General features: G+C 37.4%; 1 protein-coding gene across 13 annotated transcripts in view; it reads right to left on the bottom strand.

Moving 5' to 3' along the window:
- Positions 1-17256, bottom strand: part of ERC1 (ELKS/RAB6-interacting/CAST family member 1) — a 281305-nt gene that overhangs the window by 175389 nt on the left and 88660 nt on the right. For all 13 annotated transcript variants that reach the window (XR_011902606.1, XR_011902608.1, XR_011902609.1 and 10 more), the window contains 3 exons: positions 15433-15600; positions 2014-2151; positions 779-919 (listed from right to left, as the gene is read on the bottom strand). Coding sequence is in view for 8 of the 13 variants with exons in the window: in XM_072326455.1 (XP_072182556.1) it covers positions 779-919; positions 2014-2151; positions 15433-15600 (447 nt within the window). In the remaining 5 variants the exon portion in view is untranslated. The remainder of the gene's footprint in view (positions 1-778; positions 920-2013; positions 2152-15432; positions 15601-17256) is intronic.

Raw genomic sequence — 17256 nt, 5'->3', positions numbered from 1 at the left:
CTTGTTTTTAAGTAAAACCACCTTTAAAAATCATACACGTTTAGCAGATTTGGTCACGGTATGTAAAACAGAGACTGCAGAAAGTTTTTTTTCCACATAGCTGTTAGGGCGTGAAACTGATTTGCACCAAAAGACATCTCAACTTCTTATTTTCTGAACTGTTTTTGTTGTTTGTTTGTTTTCTTTTTTCTGTTTTTTACTTTTATGTGCACAAAAATCTTCACACTTCCTAGCTACCTTCTTTTTATCCTTTTGATTTGATTGAGTTGTGAAAGAAGACTGAAGAAGAAATGAATGTTAGAATTCCAAGAGAGAAACACAGAACTTGAGTATTTCTCTGATACAACAAGATTGACTTCTCTAGCCAGTTGTTTCTTTATAAACAACCAACTTAATTACTAAAAATGGACTATTGATAGTAAAAATGAATAACTTATATTGTTTACACAAACACATGAACACTCTCCACTGTCTGTATGCATTCATTGACCAACGTGCAGCTTCAATCTACCTGTTATGCCCTTCCTATATTTAGACATGAACAAGCTCGTTCTCACCTTCTATAAGTATAGCTCCAGTAAACTCACCACTGACAACATGCTTAACTGCTGCTAATAATGGGACTGTGCTATCCATGAAAAAGATGGTTCTGAAATATTTATGCTTTGAGAAATTCTCAAACAATGTATTTTACTAGATAAGGAAGTGTTCTCTTCATCTAAAATATAATATATACAACAACCAACTGTAATACAACAGATTTATTTTGCTGGTCAACCTCTTTCTCTGTGAGATCTCCTTGTAAAATGCCAACTTTCTCTTTCAGGTCCTTAATGTCTTTTTTGTAGGTGTCAATCTCTTCCTGTTTTTCTCGTTCATCTCTGTCCCGTTGCTCCTTTAGGCGCTCAATGGTCCTTTCCTGACAAAGGAAAGTATTCTGTGAGGACAATCCCTCATATTCTTTCAACTTCTAATGAAATTCAACATTTCTTACCCACTGGTATTTGTTGGATATTGACATTTTCTTCTCCTTACTGCTGTATAAGAGATCCTCAAGAAGGAAAACACGTGACTTGAAAAATCTGTGCATTCATTGCTAAGAAATATCAGGCTTTCTTTACCATTGAAAGTTCACAGTACAAAATTTATCTGGTTCTGATAACCAGAATTAACCCAGAAGATACATTATATATTACTTCCTTACATATTTAAATCTTATTATTTTGAAGCATATAGGCCTTTTAGAGAAGAAGGGGGTAGTGCATTTATGAGACCACAATCAATATGAGGCAGGCAATTAAACAACCATTTAGTACACCAAATATCAGTGGAGCCTTCCTTATTCAGAAAGCTGAAGGTGTGCAGTGAACTCCCAAACCTCAGCAAAGCTTTACCACAGCATTACATTGATAGAATCTGACAGACTAACGGCACCATAACCCTGGTTCTCTAAGAATCAAGAAAAAATATAACAATCCTAAAAAGGCTGCTCCCTCAGTCAGCTATCTCCTGAGAACTGCGCAAGCAGAAAACAAAATGCATTAAGAATGATAAAGATGCAAATAAAGTGAGACTGAAATGCAGACATCTACAACAGTACCAAAGATGTACCATGCAAATAAATGACAGCACAAGCAGCACCCATACAGACTGAGATAAGACAAAGAACACAGTTTTGTTTCACACAAGATGATGGTAAGTATCTAATGGCTATGGAGAACTGGCTCATTGCTCAGCTCCCCCTCCAGCCTTTCCGGAGCATTTTGCCCATGCTGTGCAATACCACACAGTACGGCAGCGCAGGTTGTGCTCAGAATATCCTACAGTGCCCTCTTGTGAGAGATGCCTCTCAGCAGCAGCATCACACTGATGCCTCTTACAGACAAAGGACCTGATGCTGCATTAAGGATTTCTTTTATGCAGAGTCCAATCAGCACACAGAAAAGCTGACTGTAGAGAGGTTGTGAGCAGAAGGACCTTCAGCACTAAGAGACTGTGGCTTGCCATACTCACTTTTTCTGCAAGTGCTTCTTCCAGAGTGGTCAAGGCAGTGTCAGTATTGGTGGTGTCAGCCTGCAAGGATTTCACTCGATCCTTTAAACTGCTCATTTGCTTTTCCTTGTCTCTTAGCTGCTCTTGAAGATTTTCAATCTTAAAGAAGAACAGTATATTTTGAGAAAACGGTGATCAGTTTCATCCAAATGCTCTTAGAAGTGCACAAAACTTTAAAATGTTCTCAAAACAAAGAAAACAGGTAAGAGCGTCATTCCTGTAATCCTACATGGAAACATCACGTAATGCAACCATAATCATCAAGTATAATAAAGGACCAGCAACATTTTCAGCAACTGGAAAAGAACTCAGAGTAAGACAAAATAGTCACCAAGAAAATCAATCAATCAATCAAAGAATATTCCTGATTTCTGATTATGGCAGGCACTGTGTGACTGAAGGAAACAATTACATTTGATATTTAGGAGAAAGTGCTGATGTAATAACAATATAAAAGGGTAAAAGTTCAAAACATAACAAACAAAAAAACATTACTACAGATATAAACAAAAAAAGGCTCTCGTGAATTTGTGAAGTAGTATTCTCCTAACTATTTCCCTTGCTACCAACACATTCTCCACTGTTATTTTTCATAGAATCCTTGGAGTTTGAAGGGACCCTTAAAGGTCTCTGCAATGAACAGGGACACCCACAGGGACATCAGGTTGCTCAGAGCCCCATCCAGTCTGACCCTGCATGTCTCCAGGGATGGGGGCATCCACCATCTCTCTGGGCAACCTATTCCAGTGCCTCACCACCCTGATTGTAAAATACTTCTTCCTTCTATCCAAGCTAAATCTCCTCTCTTTAAGTATGAAACAATTTCTCCTTGCTCTATAACCACAGATCTTGCTAATGAGTCTGTCCCTTTCTTTCCTGTAGCTTCTGTTTAAATACTGAAAGGTGGCCATCAGGTCACCTTGGAGCCTTCTCATCTTACACAGTGTTTTGCTATATGGCGTACTAACAAAAGACATCATTATTAGGACAGAAAATACATAGGGTTTGTTTTCTGCAGTTGCACAATTCAATCTACCAAAACATTCTGAATATATCTTTTCACAGATCAAGAAGACCAAGTGCTAAACTCCTATTATGCATATGCATATGTCTCAAGGAACAGACACATTACTACATGCTAACCATCTGTAGAAAACAATTCATGGGCACAAGATTAAACTGGGTACGGAGTTTTCCTTCAGTTGTTGCTACTGACATATTCATCTCGCATCAGCAAACATATATTGTATGCTGGAGAATGACATGTGGCATCTAGGGTACCAATCTTCCAAACACTTGTAGCAAAATATTCTTCTAAATCAATTTATGCAAAAAGACATCCCCAAGGGGATCCCCAGTATTTAGGAACCTTTCTGAAAGCATTACCAGCATTTCTGCCTCACCTGTCTAACAGCAGTTAGAAGGTCATTGAATACTCCCACTTCTTACTCTTGACCCTAGAAGGACTGAGCTGCTGTGATTACAGAGCAAACAGTTATTTAGAACCATCAGATACTACTCTGCTCCCTATTACAATCACATCTGGACCAGTGGTTTAGAAAATAGTTCAGATACGTAAAGATACATTTAAAATATTTCATAGGAGGATGGACACCCAGCCACAAAAAATGGTAGATGCATTATGAAGGGAAGCTAGGAGAAAAGAACCACCTGCTAATCCAGGGAAACCCTTCCTAATGGTCCTCTGAAGGAGCCTCCTGGTAGAACATTCCCTATATCAAGGTTGGTATTTTTTGTTTCTCTTATGCAAGCACATGTAAACTTATGATCCAGCTTTGTACAACATCTGTGTTTCATTGATAGCAGTAGAACTGTGTATAAATTTATTTATTAACTTATTTCAATTCTTAAGGAATTAACTAAAACTGATTTTAGTTTATGTTCCTCATTATTTTCTCATAGAGGAAAAGCATTAGGCCTCCAAGCTTTTCTCAAAGTTTGAGACTGAGCACAGTACAAATAACACCGTAAGGAAAATTCTGAAGAGCACCTAAAAAAGCAGATTCTGAAATAACTGCAATAAGCAAAAATTCCTGCTATGTTTTAAACATGTGTACTATTTAACACCTTATTAGCATACATTTGGAGCACAGGGAGCTTCAGAGAGAGCTCAGCCGTTCTGAATGAGAAGCTCTACTGGCGCCCACAGATGCAGACATCAACGAGGTAACATCCCCAAGAGCAGCCTACGTGGCTGCATTTGACCGTAGGAGCTTTGAGTGTCGTCAGCTGTCTAGACAGCCTGGCTGTTTAGACAGCCAACCATGAAAATATACTACAAAGAAGTGTGAGCTATTCTTAGACTTCTGTTTACTTCTGGAGGCGAAAAACTCCAGCAAAGGCTCCAAGCGGCTGGAGAGGGGACTAAGTGACTTTCTGTTGTGACCAAACTGTACACAAGAGACAGCTAAATAATTCAGAGCCAGCACATGGAAGATACTTACCAAAGCGGCACAAGCATTTGCATAAGCAAGGCAGGCATTTACGTTTCAGTAACACTACTGACCATGATGAGAAAAATGACAGCTATAATGCCTATAACTGAAGCACCCTCCCATTTCAACAGCATTCTCTGGTACACAAAAAAATGCTCTGTGTAAAAGGGTGAATTTGTCTATTCTTTCATGCTTTGGAGTCTGAAGTAATGAATGTTTTCTTTCTTTATCCATCAGATATACAAAAATAGATACACAAAACTGTTCAAGTCACACTAACAAAGAAGAACTATTAATAAAATAATAAAAAAATCCAACAAACCAAACAAAAAACAGTTACTTACAGCTGTGCTTTTTGCAGGACAGGATAACTGATGGTCCCTAACAAGGATATGCCTTTAAATCACAGAAAACTAGATCAACTGATGTGCCCAAACTAACAAAGTAACAAATAAAAGCTAAACTATGAATTCTCCAGTGATTCTCCTGGATTCTTTGCACCATCACATCAGAGTATCACTGCTGTATCAATACTGGGATTCTGCTACACTTTGATGCAGAATGACTTAAGGAAGAAAAAGAGGCTAAAGAATGTGGGAAGAGCATGGAGGAGGACATGACTGAAAGAGAACATGAATCTGGGAAACTCCAGCATAGTGGTACATCATACACAGTATAATCTTACTGAGTGCTACCCAAATCCATTTATAGTTCAGAATAGCTTCCAAAGGAGAAAACAAAACCAAAAACAAAACAGAAAGCTTGCTCTTTAGGAAGACGAAAACTTTTTGCATTTCTTTTGCATTTCTTACTCTCAAGATCTGACAAAAATCCTTTGAAATTAGCAAGTTCTTACACTGCTTAGCGTTACAAGTTTGGGAGCTATTGGTAATGTGTGAACAGCTGGACTGGATGATCTTTAAGGTCTTTTCCAACCCTGGTGACTCTATGATTCTAAGTAAAATATTTTGTGGCTATGCGGCTTAGAAGGCTTAAAAAATCTAATATGATTTCAATTTTAAAAAACAACTTAATGTCAAATAAATGCATGCATGGACTATGAACAGGCATATTGCTTCAGGTTCAAAAGGAAGAAATGGTTACAAAGTGAAAAGAAAGCTTATAAAAATGGGAAAAATTGCAAGACACCTAACAGAATCAATGGGTTATTCTTGACCTCACTTTGCATTCACATTTGTGTGGGACTTGAGAAAACAAAACAAACTCTGGAGAAATAAGAGCCGCTACAACAAAGCCTGACATAATAATTTGTATAGGTAGTTAATTATTTTGTTCCCACAGGGAAGAAGCCACAAACTATTGACACTTATCCAACAGACTATTCTCTTTTCAGTGCTTTTTTTCCCCCCAATAAATGCTTTGCAAGCAGATTGGGATCAACAAGAAAATACTCAGCTACGGTTACATAGAAATAATCACTAAGGTCACTTCCACCTCTTTGTTTTCTGATGTTCCTTTGCATATTTAATCTTTCTCTGGTAGCACTAGTTTGCTGACAAACTATAAAAGAGAACTAACAAGAATTGGTGTAATAAGCCGAATGACAATTAGTTACAGCAGTAACTTCTGAGCAGTAATTTCTTCTTCTGTATTGTTGCATTCTCAACATTAGACAGCATTTAAACCAGATGTTCCAAATTATATTCTCCGAAGATCGCTATCATGTTTGCAGTCTCCCTGTCTTACTAGTAAACAGCCTGAATTTCCTTCAAACCTTCTAAAGCAATTCTATCACTGAAGGTATCTGTTACTAAAAACTGATGCTGAAAGGTATTTTCCTTACTAGCTTCTAAGGCAAATCTCACATAGTTTGTAGTTTCAAGAAAAAGACTTAAAAGAGAACCCACAGACTGATTCTTGAGTTGGTAAATGATTCCAAATTCACATTTTTTGGGAGAAACCCAATCTGCTTCGCTGCGGAAGCATCTCTCCCTTTCTTATAAAGGGCTGATAAAGCAAAGAAAATTTGGAACTAGGAAATGCTAGCTTAGATCTGCTATTTTCTAGGAAGCAAAGTAAAACTAAGAAATTGTGACATTCCTTTAGGAGTAGGTCAAGTTTTACAAGACTGCATAATGTTTAAAACATGTCAAGTGAAAAACTTATTAATTATGAATCAAATTTCTTCACTTAGCTAAACCTCAAGTACAGTATTCCATTGATTATTACTGCCAAATACTCTATGGCAATTTAGTGTCTCATACTCAGGATTACTTAAGCTATTTTTCTGACTTGTTTTAGATTCTGATTTTGGTTCTACACTGAGTGAGGATACCGTAACTAGTGACATACCTCCACTTAGCAGTACGGTGCTACCAACAGAAAAAAAAAAACAAAAAAAAAAAACAGAAAAAATGGCTGATGAGAAGTCACAAATAACGGATAAAGGATTAACTTGTCCCAACATTGCAATAGCAAAGAATGGAAATCAGGGAGCAAAGAAGATCAAACACAGGCCAACAGAAAGGATGGGAACATGAGATTTACCATTGACTAAAAGGAAATCCTCACAGCAAACTACATTTCATTTTCATTTACATCACCATTTAGGATCATTCAAGCAAGACAGCTATGCAACTTGAACAAAGACTGTAAATGAAATTTAGATTTAGATACTGTATTACACTGTCCAAAACACTGATTTAATAAAATGATCAAAGAAATAATGTAAGGTAAACCAGAGGGGAGTGCACCAGAAATAAGAGATTTTCTTAATCCCAGTGTAAAACATGTCCAAACAACTGTTATTTACTGTTTCATTCTCCTTTCAAGGACAATGAATGATGAATAGGAAGGGAGGAGTAAGGTATTATTCTAAATGCTAAGCACAAGAGTGTAGATATATATTCTTGAGTATTTAGCTATTATTTCTTTTACAGAATTAGTTCAGAACATGTCCAACAATAGCTGACAAAAATACCAAACTCACTAATAAAATTCATGATCTGTGCTCCAAAAAATGCATGAGCCTAAGAATCCAATATTTTAAATTAATACCATCATTTGATCATATTCTTTCCCATTTTATACCACGGATTGCTTTAGGTAAACCATCAGTTCAAACTCTACTGCATATTAAGAATGGAAGAGTGGTTCTGTGTTCAAAACTATCCTTCACTCATCTTTGCCTGAAGGTAAGCAAGCCCTTCATAATGCTAAGGAGCATTTCAGTTATCAAATTTGTCCTGTTTTAGGACAAGGCAAACTTAGTTGCCCTTGGTGACACTACTCCATACTGGAATTAAGTTTCCTTATCCTTTGCACAAGTGAAATCACAAGCTTGAATGCTATTTATATACTTGTGCCTTAAAACAGTCCTAATGACTGCACAAATATTGAGCGGAACCCTACCTCAGAACATTTCATAGCCTTGTGGATTCAAAATCCACTCTTGAAAACAGGAAAATATTGATTTATACTGAAGATCACTAAGCTCACTAGGTCTATCAGTAATGTCTGTTCCAGACACAGCTCAGACAATCCCCTGAGGAGCAGAAAAAGCCTGGACAGCAATTTAGTGGCGACTAAAATGTTGGAAACTCTTTAAGTCTTGCAACCTAGAGAGCAATGAAAAGCTATGTGAGGAAGACTGATGGAAGTAACCTCAAAAGCATACGCCCTTGCTTTTCCTGCCTCTTCAATCATAGGGAAGTTTGTATTTGTCTAGCATGACAGTGAACACACCAACAAAGCTTATTAGCTTTATCTTGCCAGAAAAACTACATGTTTAATTTATAATGAAACCAAGAGGCCCCAAAGTTGGATCTTTTCCCAGATCCCTTTAAGAACCAGAATTTGTCAGTCCCACTACCTATGAGTAACGTTCTGTCTTGCCAATCAAGAGGTTATCTCAAGGCACAAAGAAGGACATAACAAAAAATTAAAAAATGACTGTTCCTCTTCGAGGGAGAAAAGAAAGATTCCTTCCATACTTAACAGATTTGCTGAATTGTGGTTCAGACTTTGTTTTTTTGGAACACTGGGAAAACAGATACTACCAGAAACTCCATGGAGTTTTCTTGCAATGTTGCTGGTGCTATCCATCTTATGTAACATGATTACAGCAACATGTACAGTTGAATAACCCTATATTAGCATGCTACATCAGCTGAACTGCAGAACTGAAATCATTAACCCAATGGTCCTGTCTCCTTTTCAGTTTGAAATTACTTATCTAAAATGAATGGATGTTGATATTCATTAAAAAAAGAAAAGTTAGAAATCAAGTTCTGAAGTTACTAGAGACAACAGGAAAGAATCTTTAGTAGAATCAGCATAAGATACGAGAAGGTTCTGTACATTACTAGATGTCAAGAAGCTGTCTTGCTGTCTTTCCTACACATCAGAACACTTAATTTTTGAATAGAATATTACTCTTCTGGGACTACAGGTACATATGTTACATACGATCCAGATGTGCATATGAAAAAGAAGGGGTTATATAAAAAGAAAAGAGCGCATGCTCCAAATACAAATTCCAATTTATAATATATCCAGGCATAGCATTTATTTTGAACCCAGTAGGTTCTCCTAACACAGTTACTGTACTAGTACCACACTGTAATAATATAAAACGGGCAACAATATCAATCATTCAAATTTAAAGTTTGTTTTCTCCACTAAATCTTATTTTCCATATACATTACTAAACAAATTTTCAAAGTGCACATTAAAACGTATACAAGTAAATTCTCTTACAGATTTCACCGCACTGAAGTTTAATAAAAGTGAGTTTTATGCAACCTTAAGATTTACTTTTAAAATATACACTTAAAAACTACTTCTTTTTGGGGTTATTTTCAAATCCATGCAGTATATATTTGGGCTTCTCCATGTATCTTAAATGTTAGGTGACTAGTAATAAGAACTTTTTAGATTTAAAGGACAGTGTTTTTCCAAATAATTGCACAGTGAATCAGAAAAAGAACAGATAATTTAGTGTAATCTAACTAAATGAAGAGAGAAACATTAATTAATGCCCTTTAAATCTTCAAAATATTCTACTGGAAGCTTAGGTGTTCATGAATAATTGTTTGATATCCAAATACAGTATTTCTGGCACGTTGTAGAATTACAGAATGTTTCACTGTAATTGATATGAAAAAAACAAACCCAGAATAAAAATTAATTTAATATTACTAATGTACTAATACTACACTACTAACATATACAGCCTAGAAATTGTATGCAGAAAGATCTCCACTGAGACTACAGAGATCACATTCAAAAAAGAAACTGAATACACTCCAACTTTCTCCCACTTTCCTGCATGACAAAATCTTGATCTGCACTCTGATAAAACAAGGAACTAGATGTTAGTGACTCAAAGAATGGATGCACAAATATCCCAAACACAAAATTTATCTCTCAAGTAGAAGGGAAAACCAGACACCTTGGGGATTCTAGGAAGAACAGATACATTCTGCAGAGTACAGTCTGCTACCCCAAGGACATAATGAAATGTCAGAGGAATAGCAGGAAGGATTCAACATGCATCTCTGGAAACACTGAGACAGGAACTTGGCCAATGAGTCGTGTATCATCATGTTGTTTAAACAAGACTTTTCTTACAAGAGAAGCGTGTTCCATTGACAAAGCTACTAACACCCACACAAATACAACATGGCAAGGTGCCAGAGTGTGCTAAGTTTTTGTAAGTCTGGAAAGAGGGAGAAAGTAGCTGGACAACATACCAAGGCAATCCTTTCATTACAACTAAACCATGTTCAGATTGTTAACACTTTCCTAATGAAATGACAAGAAAAGGCATAACGGAAGAATACTGCTGGCAGGTGAAGGAAGATGACACTTGCCTCCACTTAGCACAGGTAAGGCCATACAAGGAGCATTGTGTCCATGTCACTCGACTTATCTGTAAAACATCTGTTCATTGGAAATCACAAACGAGAATGCTGTACCTCCAGCTACAGCACGGTACGGTATCTGCCACAACTAATCTAGATGGAGTAAAAAAGATCAAAAATATATTCCTTGTGCAAGTGCATCAGGACTGTCACCTCTACCAACACCTGTAAAGTAAGGATATCTGCCATTGAAAAGTCTGTTAGAAGCCAAGCTTTTGGATTTATTAGGACAAATATTGTCGTATGGTTCAAAAACGACCAAAACAGATTAAATCTCATGAAGATAGTATGAAGAAACGGACTAAAAGAATCACAGAGTTGAAAGGGTTGAAAGGGATCTCTAGAGAGCATCAAGCAGGTTCCCTACAGCAGGTCACACAAAAAGGCAACCAGATAGGTCTTGAATTCATCTCCAGAAAAGGAAAATCTACCACCTCTCTGGGTAGCCTGTTCCAGTGCTCTGTCAGTCCTGGCAGTGAAGAAGTTCTTCTTTGCATTAGCATGGAACTTGCTATATTCCAATTTCTGCCCAGTGCCCCTTGATCTACTGTTTCCTACCACGAGTTGACTCGACTCCTACGCTTTGGATGTTTATTAACAGTGACGAGATCTCCTCTCAAGTCTTCTCCAGAATGAAGAATCCCAAAGCCTTTACTCTAGGAGAAGTCCTTAGGCCCTGAATCATCTCTGTCACACACCGCTGAAGGCTAAGAGATCCCTGTCTCCTTTTCAACTGAATACCCCAGAACTGGACACAGTTTTCCAGATGCAGCCTTATCAGGGCAGAGAACGAGAGAGGATATCCTCCTTCCACCTGCTGACCATACCATTTGAATGCACCACAGTATACCACTGGCCTTCGTGGCCACAAGGGCACACTCCTAGTTCATGGCCAATATGTTGGCCGCCACGTATTTTGCCGCACAGCTCCTTTCCAGCAGATCAGCCCTTAATATGTACTGATGCATAGAGTTATTTCTCCCCAGCTGCAAGACTCCATTCTTCTCCCTGTTGAACCCCATCAGGTCCCTCTCTGCCCAACTCTCTGTCCAGGTCTTGATGAATGGTAGCACAGCCTTCTAATGTGTCAGCCATTCCTCCAAGTTTTGAATCACCCAAAATTATGACTCCTACTCTAAAAATGTCTTACTAGCTGTAAATTTAGAGAAAAAAAGAAAGAAAGAAAGGAGAAAAAAAAAAAAAAAAAAAAAAAGACAATACATTATTTGAGCTGGACTGAATTGTTCTTAACAGATTCTGAGAAGTAGAAAGTCAAAGCAGAAGAGTAAGTGACAGAATACTGGAACAGGCTGCCCAGAGAGGTTGTGGAGTCCTCTGTGGAGACATTCAAAACCCTCCTGGACATTTTCCCATGCATCATACTGTTGGGAAGTTGCTTTAGAAAGTGGCTGCACTAGATGACTTCCAAAGGTCATTTCCAACCTCTATAATTCTGTGATTCTTTAATTCCTGAAAAGCAAAGTAGCATCCTTGAGACAGAGTAGCAACCTGGACAGAACAGCTCTTGGAGTTTCCTGAAAACCATCTATTTCAACTTGGATGATGTCATACTCAGTGATGATCAGCCAGCCTGTAAAATAAGGTTCTGAATGAAGGAAATGGCAGCAACAGAGATCTGAAATCCCTTCAGGGACACAGAGGGTAAGGTCCTCCATGACATATATTTGAAGTCATGGCTGTCAATTTTAATAAAGAAGCTGGCACAAGCCTGTGAGAACTTCACATCTGTTTTGTGGTATTTGAAATCTCTAAATTGGGTTTGGATCAAGTTTAATGTTATAAAAGGTGTTGAAGAATTTTTGTTTGTTTTTAACTGATATTTACAGAAATACTACCAATCCCTGCTTATTAAGACACAGCTTCTGAAAAGAAGTTGCTATTTCATCAGTCTTATCAGAGCAGAGAACACAGCCTCCCTGGGCTGATTAACAGTCTTTCATGATCATGAAGGAGCATAAAGTTCTCCTCCTTAAGTGTTCACAATTCAATAATGTAAAAAGCAGACAATAAGCTTGTTCACAGTTGTTTTACCTAGGTAAAAAATTATCTGGCCTTAAATGAGAGGGCATATGCTTACTCACCCTAAATACACATCTTTGAAAGGACATTCTCACGTTCCTCTTTCCTGTATAATTTGCACAGTCTGACACTCAGATACATGCTGCAGGTTTGAACAAGTCATCATTTCCAGTGTTAGGCACACAGGATTTTTAAGCCCAATTTGTTATCTTAGAAAGTCTCAAAGGGAAATCTAAAATTCCTATCTACATTTTATTAAATCTTAGAAAACCATATATTTATTAATTTAGGAGGCAACGTAAAGGCTACAACAGGGAAGATGAAACTACTTTAAACTGAGTTAAAGCTTGATAATGTAGTTCCATCATAGAATCATGTAATAGGTTTGGTTGGAAGGGGCCTTAAAGACCTTCCAGTTCCAACCGCCTGCCACCAGATCAGGCTGCCTAGGGCTCCATCCTTGTTCATCTCCAGGTATGGGACATCTACAACTTCCATAGGCACCCTGTGCTACCACCTCACACTCTTCCCTGCAATCTCTCTTTTCTTTTCAAAGTTGGATCAGAAGAGCTGCCTGAGGAGTTAAATCTACTTAACTGGACAAGAGAATGGAATAAAAGCACCCTCAAAGTCCAAACAATAAACTTTAAAAGTTATGAAAACTAAATCAACACCACTCTTGCAGTAACTGCCATCACTATTGATTCAAAACAACTAAGTTGTACATTCAATTTGCAGTCCCTCTCTCCTTGCTATACAATATTTCTTATCATTAAACACAAATATTTATTTTGATTTCTAAGCATTTTGAAAAGCAGAGGACATTAGTTTTCATCTGCAGAGAGATAATGTTTCTTATTCAAAAGAGTAGGAAGATTGCATCTAGAGTCTTCCCAAATGCTGGCTAAACAACCAGTATCAGCACAGCCACAAACAGAAAATAATCTGCACTCCTTCTCTACTTTATCATCAGTCAGTTATCACATTGTGTGAAGGGAACTGCTGAATACACCCCTATGTACTGAGAGGAAAACTTCTATTTTATATGCCTGACACTGCACTGTACAATGGAGGGTGTGTTAACCCCACCCCAAGGACAAAACACGACTCCACCAAGCAAGAGGTCAATGATTCACTGCTTTTTTCTTGCTTTTTTTCCTGCTATTTTTGGTTTTCTTTCAGGTTAACTGTTACCTACCTTTTCTCCCAAATGATTTTTGTCTAAAATGCTTTGATTATAGAATATGTATTTTAGTGCCTATTGGGTATCAGCAGTGGTGTCAATTTTTATGTTAGTTTTTCAGATCTTTGTCGCTCATCATCTTCGTCTGTGTCAGAAAACACAGAAATCAAGAACTAAAGTCCAAATGCTGAGTATAGCCATATATCATTTGACTATATTGCTAGTAGAGATGATCTACCTAAATTTTAACAGGAAACAGCTTTTCATAAATTGATATTAAGCACGTTAATGACTCTTCAGCAAGAAACAAATCTCAAAAATAGGCTAGTCATATGAAAAGATGAAACCTCCTTAGTATGGGTTGGAGGGCTTTCAGAAAGTAAAACAAGTAGCAAAAAAACCCCAGCAGAAACAGAACTTTCAGCACTACTAAATGAACCACTGAAAGACCACTCTAAAGAGTTAAGCAGAGTAAATAAGAAAACATGAAAAAAAAAAAAAAAACACCAAAAAAAAAAAACACCAATGTAAGAGTCAATGGAATAAAACAACCTCACTGACATTTAACATTTACATTAAGGCCAGATTCCCTACATTTTGGTTAAGTATTCAGCTGGGATCTCAATCAATCTTTGGAGTGTGCATGACCAATTTTGAAAACAAAGCAATAGCACAGTACAAAAATTAGGAGTCTGTAAGTGTTCCTAAAAAGAAAAAAAGCCAAAAATTGACACTGTTCAGAGAGGGAATAAGACTGATCTAGAATTATTAATGACTGGTTTATGGCTAAGCTTCATAGCTGAACGTTCATTCCCACGTGAAGTTTGCTGTAATGGATCTGAACATGACCTAAACCATCATGATTTATAGCTACATAGTAGAAGGAAAGGCATGGGTCAGACACACAAAATTAATTAATATTCTGAACTATTACAATGACAATAATTTCACAGAATTGCTAAAGAGCACAGGGAAAAAAAAATACATAAAAGAGGAAAAAGAAAAAAGAAAATGCACATTCACAGCCTAACATATAGAACACAAGATTCAAGAGCAGTTTCTGTTAGAACATGGGAAAAAAATAATTCATAATTTAAAAAACAAAACAAAACACCAAAGCAGTTGTTTGGGAAATACTGTGTGTGACTTGCAAATGATCATTCATTGCCTTAAGGTTCAATATCCCATGGAAAATCTCTCCAATTTCTGACAGAGTCTACATTTTCTTATTCAGACCTCCCTGATTACACTGACAAGGTCTCTGTGCTCTTATCCAGAAAGATGGGTAGGTTGGTCTGAAATCTGATTATCCTTTTCTGGTAGTTCCTGAGAAAATTTAAGGTTGATAAAACAGCATTCCAAATGAAAGTTATATCTACTGAATTCTTAACTATTCTCAGAAAGTTACAGAGGAACAATTTCATTTGGTTCTATTGCTATAAGTCCCCACTAAATACATATTGATATCAGGATCACCCGCTGCCCGATGCTTCAAATCAGCATTTGGTGGCTTTAAGGTTGTTGGTGTGAAAGGATTGATTTTCCTTAAGATGCGCTCTTCTACAATTACTTCAGTCAGCGTTAATAGTGAAGTGGAACCAAAAGCAACATCTGGAACACTGCAAGGCAACAATATTCACTTTGAATTTTTTTTTCTTATTTTTTATTCAGAATTTTAAACAGATCCTCATCATTCACCATCTTCCCATGGCATGAACGGACTGACTCATGAACAAAGAAAAAGTAAATTCTTGACATGCTTAGGAATCAGGATGTGTCAAAGATAAGGATCTAACTTAGAGCTCTACAATCTTACCTTCTTCTGAAGAACGTTAACTTTGCGTTCCTTCACCTCTAACATATCCTTGAGATCGTGGATCTCTCCTGCTTGAGTGCCTTTCTCCTCCGCAATCTCCTGAATCTGCTTTGTCTTCTTATTCAGCATGGTCTCTTTCTCCTCCAGACGTAAACGCAGAGCATCCACCTAGATGCAGACATGCAGAAACATAATTTGTTTAGCACTGAAGGAGAGAACTGCTAAAATGATAAACTGCACTTCCACAAGGAAGCATGTACTGTCAAATTACAAAGGGATTCTGAAAACTAACATCAATCTGAGACTTCAGTGTACTTCAGTTTGCAATAAAACAGTTGTTATATAAAGTAGGAGACCAAATGATGAAAATAATCAGCTGTTTTTTTCCCTTAAATTATATCCAAAACTGTACTTCTGACATAGTTCAGTCTTATGCAATACAAGTTTCGTACTTTTCCCTTTCAGAGTAGAAGCCAGCACAATAACAGCAGAGGTTCTCTTACATGTAGGAAAATTGGCTCTTTCATTTGAAATGTTACTAACGTTAAGAGATTCACATTTTCAACATTAGTACCTCATAGTCACTTTATATTATATTCCAGATTTATTGAGAGTCTTAACTCAGCCTGGACACAATGAAAGAGGTCACTTCAGATCCAAATATGGAAAGGAGATTGCTTTACAAAAGCTAAGAGTATTTTCACTTAAATGGCAACAAATTAGTTTAAATGTAAGGTGCTTTTTTTTTTTTTTCTTTTCCTGTAGGATGCAGCATTGTGTTATAGATAAGATGGAACAAATGACATACAACAGGGTATCGTGGGTGCAGTTTGGACAGAGAAATGTACGTGGAACTCCTATAGTCTCAACAGCCTTTCAAAGACTGATAATTCTGTGGTATCCTCAAACTTCAAACCTGCACACTGGGAAGCTTTACCTTTTCCTTCTACACTCGCTTGCACAAACAAAACACAGTCCACAACACAAAAGAAACGGGAGAAGAACTCGGAGCTATCTGAATATAAATTTGATGAGAAGAAAAAGGTCACCACAGAGCACAGACTAATCGCAAAGATCATTGTGGTACACGAAATCCAACACCAGCAACCAGCTCAAGAGACCAAAAGAAACCCACTGACCCTTATCCACTCAGCATTCAGACAGAGCTGAAACCTGCCAGCCTGGCTGCTAATCTTATTTGACAGTACCAGATTTGGTTCCTGTTAGCTGAAGCCATTACAGGATATCAGTCACACAAAGTAAACAGGGTGATCACTGAATTTCTTGGTCCTTCTACATAGCATAGACAAGAACTGAAAAGATGATGCGGACAACTCCAGCTAGAGAGTTTAGGTAGCCACTTTGCTTATGGCGTTTTGAGCAACATTTAGTTTTAATGCGATATTCTAATTCCACTTTATTTCAATTTACTAATGGAAAACTTGCCTCTAAGGCTCTTCATTTACAGCATGTTATGCTCACAAAAGCCACTGTTGTTTTGTTTGATTCCTTTTACACGGAGCAGTAAGTCCTTGCCGCAGGGGAAAAGACCTGCCCTGTTCTTCTGAGCGACACCGCAGTCCTGCTGCCACCTTGATGTCTGGAGCTTTCCCACTTACACATGCATTATTAAAAGCATGTTCCTAACCTCTCCCCTAGCAAACAGTGCGTGGAGTACATTTTGTAGTGATATTAGAGAAACAAGTAGTACCCAAATATGATCTGTAGAATTGACAGTGTTTGTAACAAGAAGTTTAGCGGGTAGAGCTGGCTTTGTTTTCTTTAACACAGACTTAGAGACTGATTAGGTATGTCCTCCTCTGT

This window comes from Excalfactoria chinensis, chromosome 1 (genome assembly GCF_039878825.1).
Source record: "Excalfactoria chinensis isolate bCotChi1 chromosome 1, bCotChi1.hap2, whole genome shotgun sequence".
Classification (NCBI taxonomy): Eukaryota; Metazoa; Chordata; class Aves; order Galliformes; family Phasianidae; genus Excalfactoria; species Excalfactoria chinensis.
This window is presented reverse-complemented; position numbering and strand designations above follow the sequence as displayed.